We start from the raw sequence: 27,331 nt of genomic DNA, 5'->3' as shown, positions 1-27,331 counted from the left end.
GGTTTAAACTACAGAGCCTAGAGCTTGCCGATCAGAAGGTTGGCGGTTTGAATCCCCGCAACGGAGTGAGCTCCCGTTGCTTGGTCCCTGCTCCTGCCAACCTAGCAGTTTGAAAGCACATCAAAGTGCAAGTAGATACGGCGGGAAGGTAAACAGTGTTTCTGTGCTCTGCTCTGGTTCGCCAGAAGCGGCTTAGTCATGCTGGCCTCGTGACCTGGAAGCTGTATGCCGGCTCCCTCGGCCAGTAAAGTGAGATGAGCGCCGCAACCCCAGAGTTGTCCGCGACTAGACCTAACGATTAGGGGTCCCTTTACCTTTTTACATTGCAGTTTTATTGTAGTTATTTATGAAAACCAGACAATAGCTTGTATGTTGTCAATTGAAAAGCATAAACAGGAAATAAGTGAGACTTGCGTAGCTGAATACCTGCTTTCCTTAATATACTCAAAATCCAAAGGAGCCGTAGTAATCTGCCCCACATTTTGAGGGCAAGTTCACACAGCTAGTGTCATAGTCCCCACTGATCATTTCCTCTTTCCATCCCAGCTTGCCTTCCATTATGGGGTATTGCCAGAATTGATAAGACATTGATTCTGGTGAATCGCCATATATAATACCAGATGCCAGCAACCATTCACTTTCACACTGCCAGTTGATAATAAAAAATATAAAGTTTTAACCCAGTCTTAGTTTTATTGTATTAAGTCTCCTATACACTACCTAGAGATGACTGTAATTAAGCGGCTTACAAATTGTTGAAATGACATAAAAAAAATACCCCTTCCCTATCTTGCTGCAGTGGGTATGAAAGCTGCGCCCTCTGTCATCAGAGGACCTATGCAGAAGACCTGATTTTCAGCACCTTCATGTCACACTGATTTCACTCTCCCAACCCAGCATGCAGCAACGAGGATGAAAACTGGGCCAGCGGCGGATCTCGGGGTCTCCAATGTCCTTGTGCAACGCAAAAATTCAGCTTCCCTCCGCTTCTCGCACTCCATTCTAAATTGTAGTTGTGGCATCCCTGGCGGCGCACCCAAGGCTCTGCGCCCAGTACATGCTCCCCTAAATCGGCCTTTTACTGGGCCTCCTCCTTCTCAGCTGATGCTCACCAATGAGCTAAGGAGCAGAGAGGGACCTCCTCATTGCCGTGATGGGGATAAAAATATCCCCAGCCAATCTGCATGAATTAGCTTTGTGGTGTGTTTTGTGTAACTCTGTGTAGGTATAGCTTTTATGTGTGTTTATAGGTTTTGCCCCACCCACCACTGGGAAACAGCTCCTGACCACAGATCCCGAGGAAATGCACACCCACCCCTACCTTTCAAATGCTAGTTTGTAGCATTTGTCTAAATTGTAGTTGTGGCATCCCTGGCGGCGCACCCAAGGCTCTGCGCCCAGTACATGCTCCCCTAAATCGGCCTTTTACTGGGCCTCCTCCTTCTCAGCTGATGCTCACCAATGAGCTAAGGAGCAGAGAGGGACCTCCTCATTGCCGTGATGGGGATAAAAATATCCCCAGCCAATCTGCATGAATTAGCTTTGTGGTGTGTTTTGTGTAACTCTGTGTATGTATAGCTTTTATGTGTGTTTATAGGTTTTGCCCCACCCACCACTGGGAAACAGCTCCTGACCACAGATCCCGAGGAAATGCACACCCACCCCTACCTTTCAAATGCTAGTTTGCCTGCTTATGAAACTTCCGCCACTATGGAATATATATTGTCCAGAGTGGGCAGGACAGCCTTGACCTTATTCCCAGGTGTTGGCATAGAATCATAGAATTGTAGAGTTAGAAGGGACCAACCCCATGGAATTCAGGAATCCCCTTCAGAAGAAATGGAACGAGCCTCAAGTGGCTGCCTAGGCCATATCCCACCTCCATATGTGCTTTCAGGGTTACTCATACAGCTTGCTCTCAAACAATAACTTTACAGATTTCCTGGCCTTCCATATACCCGAAGGAGTGTCTCCACCTTCATTGTCCAGCCTCCTCCTCTGAGGGTCTTCTGCTGATACCCTCACTTGACAGATGTGAAGTTACAGGGAACCAGGCAGAGGGCCTTCTCGGTGGTGGCGCCCGCCCTGTGGAACGCCCTCCCATCAGGTGTCAAGGAAATAAATAACTATCTGACTTTTAGAAGACATCTGAAGGCAGCCCTGTTTAGGGAAGTTTTTAATGTGTGATGTTTTATTCTGTTTTTAATATTCAGTTGACAACCTCCCAGAGTGCCTGTGGAAACCCAGTCAGGTGGGCGGGGTATAAATAATAAAGTATTATTTACCTTTTTACATTGCAGTTTTATTGTGGTTAGTTATGAAAACTTCCCTTTAAAGGGAAGTTTTTAATGTTTGATGTTTTATCATGCTGGGTAATAACAGTAGTAGTAGTAATAATAATAATAATAATAATAATAATAATAATAATAATAATAATAATTCATCTCAGGGATGCTTCTGCTGGCTTGTTTCTTGAATATTTTCTAGAAAGCCCATTTAAGGCCTGTATCTGATTATTCTAAAGTTCAAACACACACCTTATCCGGTCATTTTCAATCCTGCACATGTCTTTGATAGGCATGTATGACAAAGTAATGTGAGAAGCTACTGTGCTTCTTGACGTTGGGGTTGCAGCAGTGGTGGTGAGGAGGGAGACCTTTTGTATTAGCGAACTCCTTAATGCCAGCAGCATCTTGCTTTTACGTTCTTGAATAACTCATAGATATAAATGCCTGTTGATTTTGTACCTGTTTGTCTTGTCTGTTCCCAGCGTAAGAGAACAATGCCTCTGCCTCTAGTGCTGACGTGGGGGTGAGGTGAGGCTTTGCAGCATGTTTTGAAGCGTTGAGTAATGCACCTGAATACTGTTTTTCTCTAATTGCTTCCAAGAAACAGTTTTCACTCCAGGAAGCTGGAGTTGCTGAATTTTCTGCATGCATCTGAAAGAGGTTCCTTGTTTGTTTGTTTGTTTGTTTGACTGACAGTTTGCTGTGTGATCTTTGCTCTGAAAAGACGTGTTTTGTTGCAGCCTTTCTTACTGAAGCAGGCTGGTGTTTTTTGTTCTTTGTTTTTACTTGTGCCAAATAAGTTGTTTTTACTACATCAGGTAAACAAGAGGATATCTCTTTGCATTTATTGTATCGCTGCCTCCAAAGGAATAATGGCAGCTTTTATAATTTCTCTCTCTGGCTCACAAAAGACGACGTTAACTGCAGAAAAGATGAGAATTTTTATTCTATTTTAATAGGCAATCTTCATCCGTAGCATGCCCAAAAGTGTGCTTCGTTTCAGTAAAGCTGCAAACCTCACATGCCAGGGGTTTTCTTTATTCCTTTTTAGGAAGAGAGCCTAGTGGAGTTCAAAGCTTACGCTGTTCTCTTTTGCCCATGCATTATTTAGATTGGCATTTCAGTAAACTGGGTGACACCGGAGCTGTTGGAAATAGTCTTCAAATCTAGATTAGAAATTGCCTGCCTCTGTGAAGCCATCCACAGGTGCCTCTGCAAATAAACCACCTATCAGTAAAGTGTAGAATTAAATGTTGCCTTTAACTGACGTTTAATAAAACCTTTACATTTTTATTGTGCTGATTGCAAGACTGTAGACCTACTTTGTGCATCAGGCAGATCAGTCTTTTCATAAATTCCATTCTGCTGAGAACAATACACATTTGGGTGGTGATACTGCAGTTGTGCAATTTTCTCCCTGGGGAAATCCACCAAGCTGCCACATTTTTAGATAGCCTCTGAAAGTGGGAGGGGTGGGTGGGACTACAGTAGGCTTCAACTTGTGTGCATTCAGCATGATGCACATGGCAAATTAAAAAATGTAAAATTAAAAAAAAAAGGAGGGGCGGAAAGTAGTTCTAGGAAGAATGACTTTGGCAATCCCACCTGCCATTGAATCTAATGGGTTTTAACTATATGCAACTTTTGGCTTTAGGCACACTTCCCAGAACGTTATCCAACAACAACAACAACAACAACAACAACAACAACAACAACAACAACAACAACAACAACAACATTGCCCTTCAACACAAGATCTCAGAATAAAATTGTTGAAGGCTAATTTGTAGGCTAACTGTATTGTTATTCCAAAAGGTTCTTAATGACAAACTTCCCTGTTCTTTTGATTTGTTAGATTTTTCTACTGATGTCTATTCATTGCTTGTTCTTTGATCTTGATGGGTTTATGATGTTTGAACTTTGCAAGCAGCCTTGAAAATGCTTTTATTTTTAAATGCAAGATCTAAGTGATAGAAATTTGTTAGAAGTGTCAGAAGGAAGTGGTGGGATAGCACTGGTGCCTTCACAACTTTTGCCTGTGTAGTCATATTTTTCTGATTTGGGTTGTTAAACTCTATCCCTAGTTTATATGTGCCACTAAATCGGGGCTCACTTTGACTCTCTCTGTCCATGGTGACATCTTGGCACGTTTGGAGGCAGTCTGACACCAAGTTGGGACTTGGAGGCAAGAGATTTGGTCCACTTCCTTTTCTATTCTTTAAAGTTAAAGATTTGTTGAGGTTTAGATTAGGAAGCCTTCTTTAAGACAAAGTCCTCTGATCTTCTTAATTTGGCAGTTGTTTGTACATGCAAGATTCATTGGTTTTATCTCTGCCCCATTGATTGTGACAGATCATAAAAATATTTACATTAATTTGCTGAACTGATTTTGCTGTTGTGGATCTGTACTATTAAAGTATGCACTTTCTGTTTGTCTCGGATCCTTGACAGGATGGGCTGCGGGGAAACAGCTATGAAAGAATTTCTAGCTGCAGTTCTATTCCGAAGACAGACACAGAACTCTCAAAAACTTCAAGTGACAGTGAGCTGCAAAAGGACATTCGGATACAAGACTCCCAACTAGCTGAATGGCCTGTAGTAAGTGCAGCCCAGCCTAGGGTGGTATGTGGAACTGACCGTGCCCTTCCGGATGACTCTGAGATTACGTCTTTGACCAGTGACCAAAGTCATTTCAGCGACCAGCCGCGGGCACACTCAGAAAATCTCTCAGACTCCAGCCACAATGTTCACACTCCCTTGCCTATCGCCACAGACACAAGTCTGAAGGGGCTGACAGGTACCACCAAGGCAGCCACAGGAAAAGAAGCGAGTGCCTCTTCTACAGAATCTGCCAAACAAATCACATCCATTACTTTTGCATCCCGTAAGAGGACATCGTCTTCCCGGGTGCCCTGTGCCAGCATTCCTGAAGCCATTCCTTTGGAAACCCAGTCGATTAGCAATGAACAGCTGGAGTCTAGTAAGCTGCATGTGGGAACTCCTCAACCCTGCGCTTCTGCGAGCATGACAGCCGTTCATGCGCCAGCTAAGAGTGTTGAATTTCGTCCGGGTGGAGACGGCCATCGTCATGTGCCCATGGTTGTCAGCAAGGAGGCAAATCCTCAGGAAAAGAGTTCTGCCTCAATGGATAATTCCGAGCCGATTTGCTCTGATCAAAAGGTCCACTCAGTTACAGAGAATCGGGAAGAAACCCAGGCTGCTTACCAAGGCTTTACTGGGCTAAAAAGATACGACAGGCCTTCAGTTAACACTTCTGATAATAAATTTAACCCAGGAGAAACTGTGGCTGATCCTCTCCGTCCCTTCAACCCACCTCAACAAAAGGCAAAGGATGCTTCTCAAGATGTCTCAAGAAGTTTTGCTGGTATTCCTCAGCCACACTTTCCTACAGGCAAGGAAAGTACATTGACGAAAGAGAACAAATCTGCCTCTGATCAATATTTATGCAGGGCTGAAGCCATGGACACTGGAAGCAGCAGCCCGTTATCCACTTCCTCCCCAAATCACATTTCAACGACCATTCCTGTCTCTCCTTCATCACCAACCCGGAAAGCCCTGTCTGGTGTCCACATGACCCTCTCTCCAAAGCATGTGGAATTGCCTCTTCCTAGTTTAATAGATGCTGGCGCTGAAAAGAGACGAGTTGGTGGATTTAAAAACGACCCTCATCCAGCAACTCTAAATGATCCGAGTCATTCGTTAGAAGCGACCTCTAATTTGAAACCCACAGAACATTTCACAAGCATCCAGGATTCTGCATACTTTCCAAGATCACCTACACCAGATTCCCACTTTAAGCATTCCCATGTTCCAGTTGTAGCAAAACCAGCCCCAAGTCAGGAGCCTCTGGAGATCAGGCAGATTTTCCCAGTTACAGACCGAGGGAGCACAAGAATACCGGGTTCGTATTGGCAGAGTCCTGAAGAGAACGTAAAAACCACGGCCTCTTCCCAAACGGAAAAGATGTCGTCGGATGCCATCACTCAGATAACAACAGAAAGCCCTGAGAGGGCAACCTATTCTGCAGAGATATTTGTTAGCAATGACAGCGGTGACGTGGAAGCTCTGAGACCTTCTCATCGAAAGAGTCATGAAATTCTGGGTACTGCAGCTGCTCCCGTGATCCACATGTCCGTTTTGAACAGGCAGGCTGGTGAGAAGTTTAATTTACTGTCCTTTGATCTGAAGAGCTATGCCTAATGAGCAAGGCAGCCTTGTTCATATTATATATTATCCCCTCTCAGTTGTGAGACCTACTTTCTCCTTGAGGGATATGTGAGCAAATCTACCAGTATAGCTTGTGAATCCACTTCCACAGTTTCTGTGGGATGGAAAAGTCATAAAAGGCAGGTGAGAGCCTTGTTCCTTACAGACCTTTACATGGAATGAAGTGTATACATTTAGGATCCTAGCTATGCCAACAGATTATAAGGTTAAAGTAGTATCGCATTTGGTGCTAATTTTGCGTCCTTGTCTTGTCCACCTTGCTTTCCATGCCTGCAGGTACGCCAAGGTTGCTGCCATATAAGCCACCTGGGAGCTCAGAGATGTACTACGTTCCCTGTCCTAAAGAAACCCTCAGACTCTCGCGGGTCCGATCAGAGACTACCATGGAGAGCTCCCACTCAGGTATTTCCTGTTGCTCCAAACTTTTATCTAAGCTCCTCAGTACCATGGCTGTTCTCAGCAGAGCCAAGGAACTGACTTTGCATAAAATGCAAGAGCGTAAGCATTTTTTTGTGCTGTGTTTAAATTTGTTGAATAGAGTTGAACTGCAATAGCGTAGATTTACAACAGTTGTAGAGCAGAAACAGAACTCGTATGCGTGCTTCATTTAAGCTTTGCCTTTTGGTGTGAAATGGCTTTTTAGATTTGAATGACGGGAATAATTTAGTAGCTAGAAAGGCAGCACGATTTCTTTCTACCAGTGTTGGTGGACCCCAGATGTTTTTAATTTTCCTGGTTCTGCTTCAAACTGCTGCATCATTCCAGTTCTTTGTTCCAGTTTTCTATGCGTTTTTATCTTTAGGTATCAGTGAAGTATTCTGGGAAGCAGTTCAATGTTCAGGTTAAACAGATACCCAAAATGTTTGCGTTGTCTGTATTTGTACAAGAGCTTAGTTAACCTGTACTCTGTACATACTCAGAGGCATGCTTGCCTTTATTACTACTTGACCTGTAAAGTAGTTCTGAATAATGCTGAGTCCTACCACTGAATGGGAAACAGATTCCTTCTCATTCCTTCCTTCTTATTTGTTAAGTTCAATCACAAGACTGGCATGAATTTATTAGTCTTTCTTCCTCAAAGCAGGCAATAGCTTTGAGCTTCTCCCTGATCGAAAAGATGACCTGGTCAAAATTGGACCTCATGTGCTTTTAGGTTCTGTTGTTTGCCTATCCTGTTTGGTTGGAACCGGAACCAAGAAGACATAGCTAGTGGTTGGAATTCTGTGAACATAGTTCTGTAATGTTCAGTTTGTAAGTTTATTGTTCTAGCTGAAGGTCATGACAAACCTCTAGCAAATAATGCAGAACATTCATCCATGGTATAAGCCAACATCCTTGAAGTATGAGGGAGAAGATACTGGAGACACCATCTAGTTTGATTTCAGATTAAACCTCTGAATCACCACAACTTGAAGTGATTCCATCTAACTCATTTTCCTGTGTGTTATGAAGCTATTATTTTCACTCAAAAGAAACCCAACCGTTTCTGCCAGGGTGTACCTGTTTGCTTGTGTGAACAGAGGTTTCAGAAAGCAGCCTCTTGGATCTCTAAATAAGAGGCAGGCTAACAGATAATGAATGATCTCTTCCACCTGAGGTTGACCACAGACGCGAAGTCTGTCTACATAGAGGACCTTGTTGTAGCATCCATCCAGGACCGCAGTGGAGTTCAGTAATGAGGATGCTCCTAATCCTAGAAGGCATACATCCATTTTTAAAAAGAACTAAATTAACTGATAGAGTTGGGATATGTCTCGTTTAATTGGGAAAATGTTAGGTGACCAAGTGCTGTTGACCCAGAATATAAATTGGCTTCCGTTGTAGACTTTAGAACTGTTACAACACAGAAACATGCTGCTGCAGGATGTTTATTTTTTCTGTGTCGTTTTTAAAAATGTACTTTTTCCTTTCCCAGTCCTCTTTCGTATATATACATATAAATTGGTCTCCCCATTCTCTGTCTTCTAACAGGATCAAACGATGCCACCCCTCCAAAATTTCCAGAACAGGTACTTGGCTCAGGGGATGAGATTCCACGAAGTCCTGTAGCTATCAAGCACAGAGAGGGCATCTATAGTAAAAGGGCTATTCCTAAGGAGGCTTGGACAGGAGAAGATGCAGGAGCACAGGAAGGTGTCAAAGGTGACTATTCTTCTATGTGGAACAAGAGCTGCTTTTGTGCCACCTGAATATTTATTACAGTTTGGAAGCCTCTTATGTATTGTGCTAGATCTGGAGTGTCCCAAGAATGATTGTTTTGCTATGGGAGTTGAAATAACTTGTTGCTGTTGCTATAATCTGCCCTTCACCAAATGCTTCCAGGGGGAACTAGAAAAATATCTTGGTTGAAAACAAAAACACACTACAGTGGTACCTCGGTTCTTGAACGGCTTGGCTCCTGAACAAATCGGCTCCCGAATGCCGCAAACCGGGAAGTAAGTGTTCCGGTTTGCGAACGTTTTTTGGAAGCCAAACGTCTGACTCGGCTTCCGCTTCAGTGCAGGAAGCCACGCCTTGGTTTTCGAATTGTTTCGGGAGTCGAATGGACTCCCGGAACACATTAAGTTCGAGAACCAAGGTACCACTGTATCATTAAAATATCAAACTAAAATTACAGAGTCACAAAAGTAACAGAACAGCAGTTCAGAGCAACAGTACCGGAGGATAGTTTTAGGATGCCATGAAAAGGGTGCTCTTTTTTATTCATCAGCAAAAGATTGTGGATGAAGATGATTTCTGAAAATGTAGGGCAAAATGATTAGATGCTGTGATCCCTGGAAAAAACACCTCGAGCCACAAGTAGTCTTTTAATGGGGGGTGGGCAGTGAATTTCTTAAGGGCAGCTGGGGAGTAAACTGTTAACCCTTCCTTCCCCCAACTGTAACCTCCAGGAAGATCGTACGCACCTCTGGCCCAGAAATCAGGCTTAGAAAAAAGTTACAAACTGTTTTTATATATGTGAGTGTGGTGCTTGCTGTTCCCATTTGTGGCCATGGATCTTCTACTTTTGAAATTTTTGATATCTGTATGGTAGTTTTTGTTATGTGAATGGTGCCACAGACCCACTGGGTGTGTTAGGCAGACTCCCTGGGGTCCATGGACCACCAATTGGGAACCACTGCCTTAAACCAATGCTTTTGGTCTGGACCCACTGCTTGGCTCCATAACCGAACCCAGAAACCTGGTCTTCCCTTTGTGCTCTCTCACTCAGTATCCTCTGGCAGTGCAGAACGAGCCAGCCAAAGTTTCTCTCACTGCCGAAGGAAGGAAAGGTGTTAAAACAGAATCTGCAAATGCCAAAAGAATTAGAGCAGAACAGCCTAGTATTTTAGGGAGAGTGTGGACAGAATATATGAGCTTTTCCATGCAAGCTTTATAGGTTCATAACAGGCTGCGTTTCCACGTAAAAAAATCTCAGCGCGGCAACATGCTCAGAAGCTGAAGGAGAATTCTTGCCTTTGTGCCTTTGATCAGCTCTTGCCATGGAGTGACATACACAACTCTTGAAATGTTGGTATTAGAAGGAAGGGAGGACAGAAGAACGTTGGGGAGATGAGCACATTAAAAAATGTTCATGCCTCGGGCGAGGGTGTGTGTGGAGAGCTGTGTGTTCTGCCAGAGAGGGGGAAAAAAAACCCAGCCTATAACTAGATAATCTAAATTCAATAGCCCGAATAAATGCAGGCAGCCGTCCATTTTGCACAGCCTTATTTTCAGCTTGAGGAAAGAGTTTGCACAGCCGTTTTATTTTCCTGACAAGATTCCACAAGTCTAGGCCAGCATAAGCAATTATTTTTGTTGTTGGTCTAGCAGAGGAGTAGAGTAGACCAGTGTTTTTCAACCACTGTTCCGCGGCACACTAGTGTGCCGCAAGATGTTGCCTGGTGTGCCGTGGGAAAAATTGAAAAATTCGAAAGATTTTTTTTTTAAAAAAATGTCAAATTTTCGTCCACTAGGCGGGCGCCGGACTGTGTCCACCCTATTTTCCATCCGTCCTGGGTGGGGATCAGGTGGTCCGCTCTCATCCGATTCCCCATAGAGAGCAGCGGGGCTCTGACATCTCCCTCTCCGCACACAGTGTGGAGACGGAGCTGTCATCCGCCGGCTCAGCGGGGATCAGCGGATCAATCCCTGCTGAGCAGAGAACGGTCCGCAACGTTCGATTCCAGCCATAATATCAGCTTTGTGTTCAGCCAAACAGGCCCAGGTTGCGCACTGAATAAAGTATTTTATAATTTTTCATATTTCTGTTTACTTACTATTTCATAATAAAGTAATTATAAAATACTTTCTTTGTGTTTATTTGATTCCTATTCAAGAGAATTACTTTATATATAGTCAATGTAGGCACAGAGTTAAATTTTTTAACATTTTCTAATGGTGGTGTGCCTCGTGATTTTTTTTCATGAAACAAGTGTGCCTTTGCCCAAAAAAGGTTGAAAAACACTGGAGTAGACAACTGCTTGCACAGAGAAACTAGTCTTCTCTGAGTTCATTTATACAACTCCATTTATTACTGTTATTATTGCTCTGGCCCATAAACGAACTTGGAAGTGCATTGAAATGGATTTTAACCGTGGTGCTTATTAATTTTATTTGTTTCACTTCCGTTGTGTTTATGTTTTTCATTTTGTATTGTTGCTTTTTCATTATACTTATCTTCTTTTTTTGTATAATTTTGACAGTTGTCTTATTTTTAAAGTTACTTTTTTCAAGGTATGATTTGACACGTTCTTCTAACTTATGTCACACTGGGAAAGGTCTGTTTTGAAAGGGAGCATGCAAATCCCCAAATTAATGTATAAAAAGAAAATAAACTAAACATGTAAAGAGACTGCGTCTACAGTTGATGAATAGGTAAAAGTAAAGGTACCCCTGCCCGTATGGGCCAGTCTTGTCAGACTCTAGGGTTGTGCGCCCATCTCACTTAAGAGGCCGGGGGCCAGCGCTGTCCGGAGACACTTCCGGGTCACGTGGCCAGCGTGACGAAGCTGCTCTGGCGAGCCAGCACCAGCACAGCACACGGAAACGCCGTTTACCTTCCCGCTATAAAGCGGTACCTATTTATCTACTTTCACTTAGGGGTGCTTTCGAACTGCTAGGTGGGCAGGAGCTGGGACCGAAAGACGGGAGCTCACCCCGCCGCGGGGATTCGAACCGCCAACCATACGATCGGCAAGTCCTAGGCACTGAGGTTTTACCCACAGCGCCACCCGCGTCCAGTTGATGAATAGCACTGTCAATTTAGAATGAGAACCATCATGTATTGTAGCTGTTTTTTTCCAGCCAAACTTAAATATTTCATTTTCTTTTCCCTTCCCTTCCCCCTTTAGGAAGTCCCAAAGTCCCAAATCCCTTGGAATCTGTGGCAGCTACCCATTCAGTGTTCAGATCTGCTCAGTTTTACCTGCATCACCCAGTGCCTCTGCAGCATGGAATTGACTTCCTTGCTGGGAATGATGCCTTGGGACAGTATGCAGTGCAAGAGCGCCCAGCCATTCCTTCAAAAGACATCTTCCAGTATGATGGAACATCCAGAAGAGGTCAGGCAGTTTTCTCTCCGCACCAGCCAACAGGAGAGGAGAGGTTTTCCCCACCGAATTTTGAGCCAGATTACAGTGTGCTGGAGGAATTGAGGTTCAATGAGACTTTGGAGAGAGGCTCTCCAAGGAAGGAACTAAAACAGCCTGATGTGAGGAAAAGTGGCCACAAATTGTCCAAAGACCAGCTTCTTCCAAGCAGCCAAAGGAGCAGCTTAAAAGAGAAGCGGGTAGCCGATCTCCCAACAATGCAAAGTGCTCCTTTCACAGGCAGTTTAGATGAACTCTGGGCTAAATACTTGGAGCGTCAGAAGCAGCACCAGCAACGTAGTCCGAGTGGCAGCAGCAGAAGTGAGCTGTCTCTGGTAGAGCGACTTGATAGATTAGCCAGGCTTCTGCAAAACCCGGTTAGGCACACCCTGGTGCCTGTCAAGGATGAAGATGTCCGTGTCCAAGTGGAACCAAAGGGAAAAGAGTCAAAGAAGATCAGTTCCCAAGCAAATAAGGCGTACAAAGGTAGAGTTGCAATCCATAGCCCCAGGGGAAAGGTGGAAGAGAACCCAGAGGACACCAGCAATACAAGGCTATCAAAATCTAGGCATTGTAAAGTTGGCAGCGCCACAGCTCTTTACCACATGGATCGAAATTTGGAGCAGCGTCGGAATTCGGCAATTCTGAGCGACACCTCTTCTGAAATGAGGCCTGTGAAAGATTCCAGCGTGTTAACCGACATCACCTCCGATTCAGAAGTGACTCAGCCCGAGACGGACACTGCGTCTCGGACGGAGGCAAGTGTGTCCGTTTCCACGATTGACACAGAGAGGCTGATCCGGGCCTTTGGGCATGACAGAGTGCAGGTGTCCCCCAAACTGTCCCAGCTCTACAGCGCCATCCGACACCAGAAGACGCGCTCAGAGAAGTACGCCAAGGGGAGCAGGAAAGACAGGGCAGCAGACTACCAAAGAACGGCTCATGCTGAGCCAAAAAGAAAAGAGACCCAGGTAAGTATAGTAAATAATAATAAGAACTTTTTATTTATACCCCGCCCTTCCCGGTTCAAAAACCGGGCTCAGGGCGGCTAACAACAAATTTGAAACACTTAATTGTAAAAGCAGCATAAAATACAGTATAAAAACATGAATAACAGAATTCAAAGTTCAGAAATCAATTTGGGGGAAATCCATCTAATAAGCATTAGATAGTCCTTCCCATCTTTCTGTCATAGCCTGCTAAGCTTTGCAATAATAATAATAATATTTTTTTATTTATACCCCACCCTTCCCGGTTCAGAAAACCAGGCTCAGGGCGGCTAACAACAAAACTTAATTGTGATACAACAAAAAAACAGCATAAAATACATTATAAAAGCATGAATAACAATAAATTCAAAGTTCTAAAATCAATTTGGGGGAAATCCATCTAATAAGCATTAGATAGTCACCAGGGCTAGCTGGCTGAACTGGTGTTACTTGGGCCAGCGAGGAGGCCAGGGGAGAATTAGCTGTGGGGTCTCAGAGCGGATAATCTTCATAAAAGGGGAGGGAGAGGGAAGGGGAGGGAAATAAAAGAGAAGGCTGAAATCAAATTAAAGGCCAGGCGGAATAGCTCTGTCTTACAGGCCTGACGGAAGGAGGTTAAATCCTGCAGGGCCCTAGTCTCATGGGACAGAGCATCCCACCAGGTCAGAGCCACCACTGAAAAGTCCCTGGCCCTGGCGGAGGATAGTCTGACTTCCTTAGGGCCTGGGACCTCTAAACTAAGGTCCTCTGCGGGGCAGACCAGGAGAGGCGGTCCCGTAAATACGAGGGCCCTAAGCCCAAGTATGTGGCATAGGAACCTGTAGGGTAATCTACAGCAAAAAAATTACTGTGATCTATGATCTGCATAAAACAGGTGAAAGGAAAGCGTGACAACTAGCCTTTAATTTGAAGATCAGCTAAGCTATGTGGGCGGAGGCAGGCTAATCTTCATTGGGGTCTCTCTGTCTTTCTCCTCCTCCACTGCATCAGCTGAGCTGAGGCCTCTGCGTGTAAGAGTATGGAAAGGTCAGGCTTGTTGTCCTTTAGCTTTTGTAAGCAGCAGGTGAAATGGTCTTTAGCTGTGCCTTCATTGTGCATCTTTAGACCTTGGGCGAAAACGTTCCTCTTCAACCAGGCCTTTTAAACGTTTTTGTGGGAATGGGCTTTTTTGTTTTGCTTTGTTTTTGTTCTTGTTTTTATTATGTACTTTGTGGTTTTATTCTGTGATTCATCCTGATATCTCAGAACAAAGGGTGGCGTACAAATTTTAGTAGTAGCAGTAGTAATCATAATAATTGTAATAATAATAATAATAATCCTGTCCTACTTCATAATATAGATGGGGATATGACGTAATAAAGAGGGGGCATCATGTCCACTGTTGTTGCTAATTTATATGCCAAAGTGGTTTCTTATAATCACTCTGACTCCCCCTCCCCTTTCATAAGAACTTGCATGAAAGTGGCCTCCCAATTTTTCTCACAGGCCCCCAGTTGGGCCTGGGGAGCATTTAAGGTCCCCAACCCTAATCTGCGGGTTGCCATCCGATTGGATCTTATTCTGATCCTGATCTGATTTGAGGATGTATTTTAATTGATTGTCTGATTTTATGTTAATGTGTTACACATTTGAAGTTAGCTGCTCTGAGCCCGGCTTCGGCTGGGGAGGGCGGGATATAAATAAAAATTATTATTATTATTATTATTATTATTATTATTATTATTATTATTATTATTATTATTATTATATTGGGGTCTCACCCCAGATGGAGACCAGTAACTTTCCTTCCGTACCTCCCCACCAACGTACATTCATCCAAGCTGGAAGCCATGAACAGGGGGGATAATTGCCCCATCCTCATGACCACAGAAGTGACGATTTCTGAAGGAAATGGATGTGGACATTGTGTTCTAAAAAGCTAGCTGGCTTGTTTTTCAGAGCCAAGGTGGTGCTCTTTGTGTGCGTGTGAGAGAGACTGGCTGATTTGATTCCTTTCCAAACACCGAGAAACGAACTTGCAGTTCTCTGAGACCTTTATGCATCTGCCTGATTCTTTCCTTTAGGCAACAGACTCTTTCATTTCTTCGGATTCAGTTTCTACCCTCAGCAGCTCGCTTGGACCAAGCCCTGCTCTCAGTAGCAAGCGGAGCAGGCGGATGTTGAACAAGGCTGTCCAGGCAGGTGAGCAGCTCTCATCCCGACTCTTGCCTTCATGTCTGCGCTCTTGCCTTTTTGTTGTGATCCTCTTCAGAGTCCCTCGCTCTTACTTCAGTCAGCCAGGTGTGCTTGCAGAGCTTTCTCCGCCTGCACATCTTTGCAGCTCAGATCCTTTCAAAAAATGGATAACAAGTTGAACTCTGGTGAAATGGCACTCCCCTTCCCTCCACGGGCTTCTTTGATGCTAGCAGGTAGTTCCTTTGTTCGTTCTGTGGGCTTTCTTGACTCTGGTCTCGCAATAAATCTTGGGTCAGAGAACTGACTTGTTCTGTGTAGTATTTTCCCCACTTGCAAGCACAGTCGTAAACTTTCTCACTACTGCAAATAATTGTCAGTTCTCTTGCTCAGACGGCTGGAGCTTCACTCCTTATTTGATGATGTGAATCTTGCTCTTATCTCTGTTGTGTGATTTCTGTTCTGGGACAAAACTTATCTAAAAACGGAGGCCAGTTATATACAACCGTGTACTATCCTCACCCACTATTAAAACTGGAGCCATGTACATCCTCCAGTTTTCTGCAGGTCTATACAGTGGTGCCCCGCAAGACGAATGCCTTGCAAGACGGAAAACTCGCTAGACGAAAGAGTTTTCCGTTTTGGAGGTGCTTCGCAAAACGAATTTCCTATGGGCTTGCTTCACAAGACGACAATGTCTTGCAAGTTCCTGCTGGTTTTTTTCCCTCCCCTTGATCCGATCAGCAGATAAGCCTCTAATAGCGCTAATCCGCTAATCCGTCAATGGGCTTGCTTCGCAAGACGAAAAAACCGCTAGACAAAGAGAATCACAGAACGGATTCTTTTCGTCTTGCGAGGCACCACTGTACATTATTGGCAGAATGAAGAGTTTTCGAATTGGAGGGGACCTACGAGGACATGTGCTCCAGCCCTCCTTCTCTGAGGCAGGGTGAGGGATGCAGGAATTCCACATTTCATAAGGCAGGCATGGTTCTTGGTGTGCTCTGTTTGGTTAAATCATGGGTAGGCAAACTAAGGGCTGGGGGCCGGATCCGGCCCAGTCGCCTTCTAAATCCGGTCCGCGGATGGTCAGTGTTTTTACATGAGTAGAATGTGTCCTTTTATTTAAAAGCATCTCTGGGTTATTTGTGGGGCACAGAAATTTGTTTATTCCCCCCCCTCCAAAATATAGTCTGCCCCCCCCCCCAAGGTCTGAGGAACAGTGGACTGGCGCTCCGCTGAAAAAGTTTGCTGACCCCTGGGTTAAATCAAAGTTCTCCCTGTTAAGATATGGAGTCCTCTGCTGCATCAGGCCAGAGTTCCACCTAATCTAGCATTCTGTTCTCATGCCCGTGCAGGTTGAAAAATGAATTAGAAGAGTCTTCTGAAATTTCTGATCCCATTGTGTGGTTTCAGCAACATGTTCAGTGCTTGGATGCAGACTCTGTGCAGGGCTTCTTGTTCTACAGACTAATGCATATTGGGGGGAAAGCAAGTATGTCTATTCAGAAAATGAACATGGAAGCACACGTGACAAAATCAATACATGGAAATAATAAATCCTGTAGCTAGGCTACTATATCTGATGATTTTGCTGTGTGTATGTGCCATTTTTCATTCTGCATAGCTCTTCGCACTGTTCATTGTTGCTTGAGCATCCTTCAGAATCTCAAGGAAGGAGATGTTGCTACAAGTCCTGGACATTCCAGTTTCTGTCCAAAAATACTGTATATTTCTCATATTTTTAAAGACTCAGAAACCAAGAGGAAAGTAAAAAAAGAAGTCAGGATCTTTGCTTTTCATATCTTGTTTCTGTTTTATTAACTTTGAGCAGGTTTCACATGTGGGTCTAATTCCAGAATTTAATGCATCTCTGGGTTATTTGTGGGGCCTGCCTGGTGTTTTTACATGAGTAGAATGTGTGCTTTTATTTATAATGCATATATTATATATATTATATTATGCAAATATGCGTATTTTTCAATGTGTCTAGAGCAGACCGTGTCAAGCCAGACCATAATCAGTTTGCAATGTGTGGCCCTCTGTGGTAAACATTGAAAAATCAATTGTTAAAATACAATTAAACACCAATAGAATTAAAATAGAATTACATGCATAAAACCTGTTTAGAACATACCACTATCAAATCCCTTTCTTTTGAACCCCAGGAGACTTTGAGATTGTGAACAGCGCCACCAAGAAGCACACCCGAGACGTCGGCCTGACTTTCCCCACTCCGACACCCAGCCAGGCGAGGCTGCGGGAAGACCCCGAGAGTGGGACGGAGGGCGAATTTGCTCAGCTGGATGGGTTCCTTCTGGAAAGCAAGGGCAAGCAGAGGAGGCAGCATGGCAGGCTTCTTGCAGAGAAAAAGCCGAGGAGGAACAAGCCACGGTGGCGGCAAGGTCTCTGACAAGTGTTGCATCTTTTGTGAATGAGGAAGAACTCGCATGGTCCTCCAGACTTTTGTCTGTTGTTGCTGTGGTGCCATAAAAACCAGCAGTTAGGTGCACGTAGAGGAGAGCGCACACACATCATAACAAATAAAAGGTGGCTGTAAAACGCACCATTGTACCCACACACCAGTAGATTGATAGGGAGTTACATGTGCTACTGTCTTCTGTAGCCGATTTCCCTGTTCTGCCCCTGTTGATAGGCTTGTTCACGGCTATCCGTGGAATGAATCTTTGGTTCCACTAGGGATGGGGAGTCAGACAATGCTGACAAAGAGCCTCGGGGCAAGACGAAGGCAGGCGAGCCTGCGTCAGCCTGCCTCTAGGATGTGGCCATAAGCAAAAAATAAATGAGAGTTCCAGGTTAACTTTTGCAAATACAGTAGTACCTCAGGTTAAGTACTTAATTCGTTCCAGAGGTCCGTTCTTAACCTGAAACTGTTCTTAACCTGAAGAACCACTTTAGCCTATGGGGCCGCCTCCTGCTTCTGCGCCACCGGAGCACGATTTTCTGTTCTTATCCTGAAGCAAAGTTCTTAACCCGAGGTACTATTTCTGGGTAGCGGAGTCTGTAACCTGAAGCATCTGTAACCTGAAGTGTCTGTAACCCGAGGTACCACTGTATTCTATGTAGCTACTGCCCTTTGATCAGAAGAGCAAGCAAAATACAACACAGTCCCTGTCCGAAAGGGGTTCTTAACCCAAGGTACTATTTCGGGGTTAGCAGAGTCTGTAACCTGAAGCGTATGTAACCCAAGGTACCACTGTACAGGCATACTTCGGGTTGAGCATTTTCGGGTTGCGCTCTGTGGCGACCCGGAAGTAATGGAACGCGTTACTTCCGGGTTTTGCCACATGCACAGACGCACAAAATGACGTTACACGCATGCACAGAAGTGGTGAATCACGACTGGTGCATGCGGGTTGTGTTCGCTTCAGGATGCAAACGGGGCTCTGGAACGGATTCCATTCGCATTCAGAAGTACCACTGTAAGTAAATACAATATGGGGTGTGTGGGATCCTAGTTCATATGTTCATCTCCAATACACTCTTGGTCTCAAAACTACCCAAAAGCAGGTAGATTGCATTGCTTAATCCAGGGGCGAGGAATCTGTGGCCTACCAGATGATGTTGTGTTGCAATTTGCATAATCCCAGGGAGTGGGGGATTGGAGGGCCCCTGCCTTGCTTAATCCAGGAAGTGCAGCTCAGCTTCAAATTCCAAGAGATTCTGAGGCTCACTTCCCCAGAGGCATCTCTTGGGAGTACCCACCCTAACCCCAGATCTCCTGCTTGGTTTTCTTGTGCAGTCACGCTGGCCCTGCAGATACTGCTACTACCACAGTCTTAAACTTGTTTAGCGCAACACAACATGCTAGGCACAGGCTAGGAAGAAAAAGGGTTCTATATTACACTGCCACAGGTTGCTCTTATTTTGTTTTGTTTATGCAATAATAATTCACACCCCACATCTTTGAAAGGGCTGTCAGCGCTGCAGGCAAAACATGGAAACATCATATCATATTAGAACAATGAGGAATAAAACAAAAAACAATTCAGCAGCAAAACCACTTATTTAACCTGCAAAAAATAAAATCAGGGAGAGAGTGCAGCCCTCAAAAGTTGGTTTAAATGGTTGCCAAAATACCCCCTGCCAAACCACCTGGGCCAGTGAATTCCACAGCCTGGATGCTTCCATGGAAGAGGACCAATCCTGTGCCCTTGTCCTCTGCACCTTCAAAGGCAGGTCATGCAGCAGGTCCTCACCTGGTGGCTGCACTATGCCAGTACAGAAGACAGGCCTTCAGACACCCCAAACAATTTAAGGCTTTATACGTGCTAATAAATTGGGACCAGAAGCAAACAGATTTCGTTTCATCATCAGGAGATCTGGGGGATTTTCTGCTATCTGTCTCCTAAAGCTATGAAATAGCAGACTGATTAAAACTATACAGAGCAAGATGTTTTAAACAAACACTGCATGAGGGGAAAATATTTGTTCCTCAGCTTTGACCGCACGCTGACAGTAAATCCAATACCCTTTTGTATTTACTTTTCCATACCTTTTTGGGTTTTTTTTATTTCTTATTACTTCTGGTTGTAGACAATACAAATCATAGCCTAGTCCTTGTTTTTGGTGGTATAAAGAAGGGAGGGGAAGATTCTCAGATGCAAGAGGAAAGAATGACTATATGGTACTTCAAAAACCAGCATACACATCAGGAGTCTCTGGTCACTGGCTTCTAGGGAGAGAGATGGCGGGGGGGGGTCATCACTGTGGGGATATACCAGTGGGGGCACTGGGTTTCCTCTGCCAGAGTGTCTGCACAGCGACAATCCCAACCCCCTTTCCCTCCCAGTAAGCTTCCGTGACCCAAGAGCCAGAAGCCCAAGGATTCACCCCTGTTCTCTTTGCCATCTCTCCCTGCCCCCCATGCACATATCTTATGTTTTCCCCCAAGGATTCTTTCAACAAAGAAAACAAATGCTGAACCCCAAAGCAAAATAAGATCTGTTGATAATAATCCATAATTAATAATGATTTGCTATACTTTCCCATCTCTTTTTAAATCCCATCAACCAACATTTTTGCAAAGGCCTGGTAAGAGTGCAGAGCATTTAATGTACAGTGGTTACAGACGCTTCGGGTTACAAACTCTGCTAACCAGGAAGTGGTTGCTCCAGGTTAAGAACTTTGCCCCAGGATAATAATGGAAATCGCACACCAGCAGCAACAGGAGGCCCCATTAGCAAAAGCATGCCTCAGGTTAAGAACCGTTTCAGGTTAAGAACGGACCTCTGGAACGAATTAAGTTCTTAACCCGAGGCACCACTGTACTAAAATGTTGACTTCCTCTCCTGGATTGCTTGCTGCTTCCATGCTTCTTCACTCTTTGTTCTGTGCCATTTTATCTTTGCTAAATCCCTAAATTTGGGGAGTGGCATACATTATATATGCAGCTGTGATGTGCCTATGTCTGCTCTGAACATCGTCTTGGAACTTTTACAGTTGCAGAGGACAGCCCAGAGCAAAAGGGGGCAATGGCGGAGGTAGCCCCCTGTTTTCGTGCCTTCCTGTCTTTTATAAGTGAACTGCAGCGGGAATGAACAGTTTACACTACATTCCTTTTTTTAAAAGCGTTTCTCTTTCCCCTGCCCCAGGAGTTTCCTGGTTTGTTTCGGCAAAGGATTTGAAACCTGACTTCAAAAAGGGAAGCGGATCCAGCTACGTTTCTGATCCTGGTCCCTCCTGGTTTGAAGCCGTGCCCGACCCGAAGCCCTGGCGAGAGCCCCTCCGGGAGAAAAACTGGCAGGAGGATCACAGCGAGCTGCAGGTGTGTCTGATGGCTCCATCGAGAGACGTTGAGAATAAGCCGCCCCCACCTTTTGTGAAAATGACACTGCAGGTAAAACCCAGGCGCTGCCTTGGACTGCTTGCCTGGCTTTGGCTGTCCCATTTGCGAGTGCTTTGGTTGTCAGATGAACTGAGCCACCCATCAGTTTAACAGATGCAGCATGTGTGTCTCTCTCTGTGTGTGTATCTATGTGTCTGTCTGTGTGGTGTAGTGGTTAAGAGCGGTAGTCTCGACATCTGGTGAACTGGGTTCACGTCTCCACTCCTCCACATGCAGCTGCTGGGTGACCTTGGGCTAGTCACACTTCTTTGAAGTCTCTCAGTCCCACTCACCTCACAGAGTGTTTGTTGTGGGGGAGGAAGGGAAAGGAGAATGTTAGCCGCTTTGAGACTCCTTCGGGTAGTGATAAAGCAGGATATCAAATCCAAACTCTTGTCCCCTTCTCTCTTTAAAATATGTAAGGGCTGGGCAGGAATAGAATAGAACAGCCTTTCTCAATCTGTGGCTCCCCAGATGATGTTGGACTACAACTCCCATCACCCCTAGCTAGCAAGGCCAGAGCTCAGGGATGATGGGAGTTGTAGTCCAACAACATCTGGGGACCCACAGGTTGAGAACCGCTGGAACAGAACCTACTTTGCCTTCCGTTCTACCCTTATTCTAACTCTAATGGCTCCCATCCTTTTTAGCATAAACATGGCATGTGCCAGCAGGGAAAAGATGATGCTAACAACTGCTGGGCAGCTGGGGTTTGCACAGCCCCCACTGGTTCAGATGATGGAATAGGGGAAATGTAAAGCTGTTTGTCTGCATTCACCAGCTTATCCCTGCCTTCAAATTCCAGTCCAAATCAAACAGTTCTCACGCTTCCTGCGCTTGACATTACACTTCTGACGGCAAGGGGGTTGTGAGGATGGGGGAAGCGCTCTCATCCTGCTTCCATTGCGCTTTGGCAGATCTGGCAGCCAGCAGGCTCTTGTGAAGCCCCCTCCCCAAGACTAATATTGAACCGTGTTAATTTCCCCATGTATCCATTTCATTTACAGTCACCGAGAGGCCTCCCTCATTGCACGGAGACTTCTTTTTGTCCCATGTGCACACTCCAACCAGCTTGTTTAAGCTTAAGTACTTATCCCTCTTACAAAAATGTAGCTACGCTTATTCCCAGCCTGGTATCTTTCCAATTGGTTGTCCAAGATCAAAGCATTTGTTAACAAGACCCACAGAGAGATCCCTTCGCCTTTTGTAGATGCAATATTCTGTACATTGCGTGCATAATTCTCTTCTTCTGAGGCATGCTTTCAGTGCTTTGTTAATGGGGTTAGCTATTTTTGACATTTCCTCAGCCTTAAGTGGAGCTTCTGAAGCAGCTCTTATTTTTGTTTTCCAACTCAGGAGTCTCTTGCACTGCACCGTCCTGATTTCATCTCCAGCTCCGGGGAGCGTGTGAAGCGCCTCAAGCTAATAATGGAAGAAAGGAAACTGCAGAGCATGCTCCAGGGCGAGAGAGAAGAATTATTTAATGCTCGTGAAGAGGGAAGAAGTTTCCATCTTCCTAACAGAGGTGCCTTCCTTATTACAGAGATGGGTCGCATGCCAAAGGAGGGGTGTTATGCGTCTGGGAAAAGCTGGGCAAGGCCTTTGCTGCTGAAGAGGCAAGCCATTGCTGAAGAGGCAAGCAGCTTGTCTCTCTACGCTCCCTATTGTTGTAAACAAAAATATGCCCTTTTCCCTTATGGGGTATCCAAGAGCCCATATAGAGTCCTTACATAGGTTCCCTATTGGTAGGAGAGAATAGCAGAGGCCAACCAGAGAATATTGAGAAGCAAAGCAGCTGGTAAGCCTGATCTTTATTGATCTGTTGCAACAGAGTGCTCCCCTCACCCGCAGGAGAGAGGAGGAACCCAGAAAAATGGCGCTCAAGGCCTTATAAAGACTTTTGAAATTCCCACCCTGTAGATCAAGACCACCCCCAGAAACATCATACACACATCACAGGAGGGGTGTAACCTAAGACCACCCCTCAGATACATCATACCTACATCACAGAAAAGGCGGCCTTAAAACAGAAATTTTAATGTTGTTTTTCTCCTGTCGTTGTTTATCTCCTGTCTGCCAGGTTACTTGATTGGATTGCCTGGGAAGCCTGGCTAGTCTTTTGTAGTGATAAATACTTAGTTCCTGGACCAGGTCACAGGCTCACACCCTATTCAAACACAGACATACCCTTAAGACAGGATTTGCGAAGGAAGAGACAATGGGGAGGCTTTTCCATTTTCATTTGACCTTGCAGAGAAAACATTTGGTCAGTTTGGGACAGTTTGCAAATCAAAATGGTTCCAGGTTGGTCTTCCTGTGCTGATCTATGTATGTGCTTGGTTGGTACACTTATGAACATTTAACATATATCTAAGACCTCAAAGTTCCTATCACACTATGCATTCCAGTTGTTGGGAATCACAAGTGGAGAGAGAGCTGTGGCCTTCCCATTGCGGCATCTGGTTCGCCACTGTGCTAACAGGGTGCTAGACTAGATGGGCCACTGGCCTCATCCAGCAAGGCTTTTCTTACATCCTTCCATTTGGCAGTGGAAACTGCCATAGCAGAAACAGCAAGCAGCCAGACTCTGTGTGCGCCGCTCGCTCCTGCACAGTTATATCACATCTTTGGATCAAGGCTGTCATATATTTCCCTAGCAGCAATGATGGACACAAGTCGTGTCTCTGTAGGGCATGGCATGGCGTAAATAGCCAGTTTTATATTCAGAAAAGGCTAATGGGCAGTGTGCTTTAGGCTTGGAGAGCTGCCCTGTTTTAACCCCAAACAACTAAAAATAGATTCAACCTGTGACTGAGCATTGCATGGCCATTTTTCTGCAGAGTGGCTGTTCATAGACGATTGTTGCCATGGATTTTTCTTTCTTTAGCAAAGCACATTCTTGCGGTGGTAAAGGGTGTTAGAAAAGCAGCAAAGCCAGAGCAAGTGCCATTTTTGCTCCACTTGCCCATGGTATGCTAATTTTACTTAGTTGCAAAATCATGAGGTGTGTGTGTGTGTGTGTGTGTGTGTGTGTGTGTATTTGTGTATTTGTGTATTTGTATTATAGTAGTAGTTTTTAAAAAACAACAACAAACCAGAAGAGCATTCCACCAGTTCGGAGCCATCACTGAGAAGACCCTGGCCCTGGTGGAGGATAGTCTGACTTCCTTAGGGCCTGGAACCTCTAAACTATGATTATTCATGGACCTTAAGATCCTCTGCGGGGCAGACCAGGAGAGGCGGTCCCATAAGTACGAGGACCCTAAGCTACAAAGGGCTTTAAAGGTCAAAACCAGGCACCTTAAACCTGACCCTCTACGGCTTCTGTGGTCCAAAAAGGGCCAGGAGGGAGGAGCCCCCGTCTCCTGGTCAGATTGGCACAATGGTCTTTACATCAGAGGATGAAGCACAAGACCAGGGGTTGGCAACCTGCGTCCCATGGGCCACAAGCGCCCCATGGGGGTCATTTAAACAGCCCACAAGCCGCTCCCGAACTGAGCCGCCCACTCGGCGAGTCCCTGCGCACTGCGCTAAAACAGCGCAGAGCGGGGACTTGCTTCCGCGGTGCCGGAAATTGCGTCTGTGCAGACGCAATCCAGCCCACAGAGTGATCTCCGCAGGAGTGAACCAGCCCAGGTGAGGTAAACCTTGCTGACCCTTCACAAGACCTTGTTTCTGAGGACTGATGTCTCTCCCATGGCCCACTCTTAGCATCACCAGATCTTACGAGCTTCTATCTTGGCACAGCATCTTGGAGGATGAGATCAGTTGTCTGGCGCATTAACGTTTTGAATTGTGCTGTACTCATCATTTTTCCTGCTTTGTTTAGACTACAGGGCTATGCAGAAGAGAAGAGCAATTTCCAAGAATGAAATGGTTCAGAGATCAAAACGGTAAGGCTGCTTTTGATTGGAGGACAACCCTGTTATATTTTTGCATATGGATAAAACCTCATATATTTATTTTCTAACGCGAGTTAGAAAATGAACAAGGCACAAGATTGGCCGTAGATATTGGGGCCTGAAAATCCGAAGCACATAATTTCTCCACCCCTAATTTACGTGGGGCACAACCCAGCAGAAATGTCATTCCCTGGAGGTGAAAGTGGCTGGCCTGGAGAAGTTAAAAGAGGCAGAGAGGTTGATGGATAGGGCCTTTGGGTTCATGAGAGCTACATCCCACTCCCAGGATGACAGCTCCCTCGCTGTGATGGAAAAGGTCTTGGGGAAGTGTTATGGGTAAGCAATATAGTAGAGAAATTTGCTGATTGATACCGAAGGACAGTTAATAATAACAGAATCCGAGGGCAACCAATGAAGCTGATTCACGACAGACGAAAGGAGGGAATCCTTCACACAGCACATTGTTAAAGAGCGGAACTCCCTCCCTCAAGAATTATTGATGGCCACCAGCTTGGATGGATTAGATAAATTAATGGACAATAAGACTGACTATGGCTGCTAGCCACCGTGGCCACGGTTTAGCTCAGGCATAGGCAAACTCGGCCCTCCAGATGTTTTGAGACTACAATTCCCATCATCCCTGACCACTGGTCCCAGTACGTTTCCGAGCACAATTCAAAGTGTTGGTGCTGACCTTTAAAGCCCTAAACGGCCTTGGTCCTGTAAACCTGAAGGAGTGTCTCCACCTCCATCGTTCAGCCCGGACACTGAGATCCAGCGCCGAGGGCCTTCTGGCGGTTCCCTCATTGCGAGAAGTGAGGTTACAGGGAACCAGACAGAGGGCCCTCTGGAACACCCTCGAGATGTGAAGGAAATAAGCAGCTATCCTATCTTTAAAAGACATCTGAAGGCAGCCCTGTTCAGGGAAGTTTTTAATATCTAATGCTGTACTGTTTTTAACATTTGATTGGGAGCCGCCCAGAGTGCCTGGGGAAACTCAGCCAGATGGGCGGGGTATAAATAATAAATTATTATTATTATTATTATTATTAGCTAGGGATGATGGGAGTTGTAGTCCCAAAATATCTGGAGGGCCGAGTTTCCCTTTGCCTGGTTTAGCTCCACTGTTGGAGGCAGGGTGCTTCTGAATACCAGTTGCTAGAAATTGCACGTTGGAACAGTGCTGCTGTGCTGGGGTCTTGTTTGTGGGGTTCCCAGAGGCATCTGTTTGCCCACTGGCCTAGATTGGTGTCAGGGGTTTAGGTGCAGAGGCACGGGCAAGGGAGGAAACAGAGAGCGAAGGGGAGGAGACAGAGGAAAGGATGAGTGATGACGACGACCCGAGATCTCCCAGTCTTTCCAGTGAATCAGAGGATTCACAGAAAGGAGCACCAGTGGCCAGGGCAAGGGGGGAGTCTAGGGAGGCACCCCAGGAAGATAGAGCCAGAGGAGACTCAGGGGGGAGCAGCTGGAAATCGGGACCAGCGTCACCGCCAGGAAGCAGGGAAGAGGAAAGGAGCCAGGGGGGAAGCGCTGGCAGCTCACCACAGGAGGGAGGGCAGGAGTCAGGAGTGGCCACACCTCCATCGGGGAGCGAAGAAACGGTTAAGAGGAAAGTGGAAGGTTGGGCGCGCGCGCCAAGTTCAAAAGCAGAGGAAGGCGGCGCAGTGAGCAGCCCCGAAAGGGAACCAGGTCCTAAAGCCCGGCGCAAGGAGGCAGAAGGGTCCGGGTCAGCGTCAGAAGAATCCCGGAAGGAAGAAGCCCCGGGGGGTAGAGGGACCCAGAGGAGGACAGTCAGGAGGAAAAGGTGGAGCAAGGCTAGGATATTAAGTTGGTGCGCACGGGGCGGAGACTCAGACGGAGCCTCGCCGATCTAGCTAGTAGACGTAGAGTTGCAGACAGCAGCGTGAGAATGGAAACTGTAATTCAATAAAGACTTTTACTTAATGACCGCTGGCTAGCGTGATCCTCTGTGAGCTAGGATCTTGAAGCAGCTCTGACAATTGGCCTTTGGCTTAGTCAATTAGAGCTGCTCACAGGCTATCAGCTGAAAGAGGTGGTTATTAAACCGCTTCTTAAAAAACCATCTTTAGATGCGGCCACGATAGCCAACTATCGCCCAGTCTCAAATCTTCCATTCTTGGGCAAGGTGATTGAGCGAGTGGTTGCTGAACAACTCCAGGCACACCTGGAAGAAGCCCACCATTTGGATCCCTTCCAGTCGGGATTCAGGCCTCATCATGGGACTGAAAATGCCTTGGTTGCACTGGTTGAGGATCTTCGGCGGGCTAGGGACAAAGGTGAGAGCTGTTTA

General features: G+C 45.6%; 2 protein-coding genes across 2 annotated transcripts in view; both read left to right on the top strand.

The window, feature by feature from the left end:
- Positions 1-15,441, top strand: part of LOC308594463 (uncharacterized protein) — a gene marked incomplete at its 3' end in the record, with an annotated part of 50,494 nt that extends 35,053 nt beyond the window's left edge. Inside the window, exons 9-13 of the mRNA XM_081207528.1 lie at positions 4,740-5,268; positions 6,813-6,938; positions 11,870-13,077; positions 15,159-15,276; positions 15,347-15,441. Coding sequence (XP_081063654.1) covers positions 4,740-5,268; positions 6,813-6,938; positions 11,870-13,077; positions 15,159-15,276; positions 15,347-15,441 — 2,076 coding nt within the window. The remainder of the gene's footprint in view (positions 1-4,739; positions 5,269-6,812; positions 6,939-11,869; positions 13,078-15,158; positions 15,277-15,346) is intronic.
- ALMS1 (ALMS1 centrosome and basal body associated protein) overlaps positions 1-27,331 on the top strand; it is a gene marked incomplete at its 5' end in the record, with an annotated part of 40,913 nt that overhangs the window by 2,153 nt on the left and 11,429 nt on the right. Inside the window, 9 exons of the mRNA XM_081207527.1 lie at positions 4,740-6,462; positions 6,813-6,938; positions 8,508-8,678; positions 11,870-13,077; positions 15,159-15,276; positions 17,436-17,672; positions 20,883-21,127; positions 22,472-22,640; positions 24,945-25,008. Coding sequence (XP_081063653.1) covers positions 4,740-6,462; positions 6,813-6,938; positions 8,508-8,678; positions 11,870-13,077; positions 15,159-15,276; positions 17,436-17,672; positions 20,883-21,127; positions 22,472-22,640; positions 24,945-25,008 — 4,061 coding nt within the window. The remainder of the gene's footprint in view (positions 1-4,739; positions 6,463-6,812; positions 6,939-8,507; positions 8,679-11,869; positions 13,078-15,158; positions 15,277-17,435; positions 17,673-20,882; positions 21,128-22,471; positions 22,641-24,944; positions 25,009-27,331) is intronic.

This window comes from Podarcis bocagei (assembly GCF_964188305.1).
Source record: "Podarcis bocagei genome assembly, chromosome: 9".
In the NCBI taxonomy this organism is placed as follows: Eukaryota; Metazoa; Chordata; class Lepidosauria; order Squamata; family Lacertidae; genus Podarcis; species Podarcis bocagei.
This window is presented reverse-complemented; position numbering and strand designations above follow the sequence as displayed.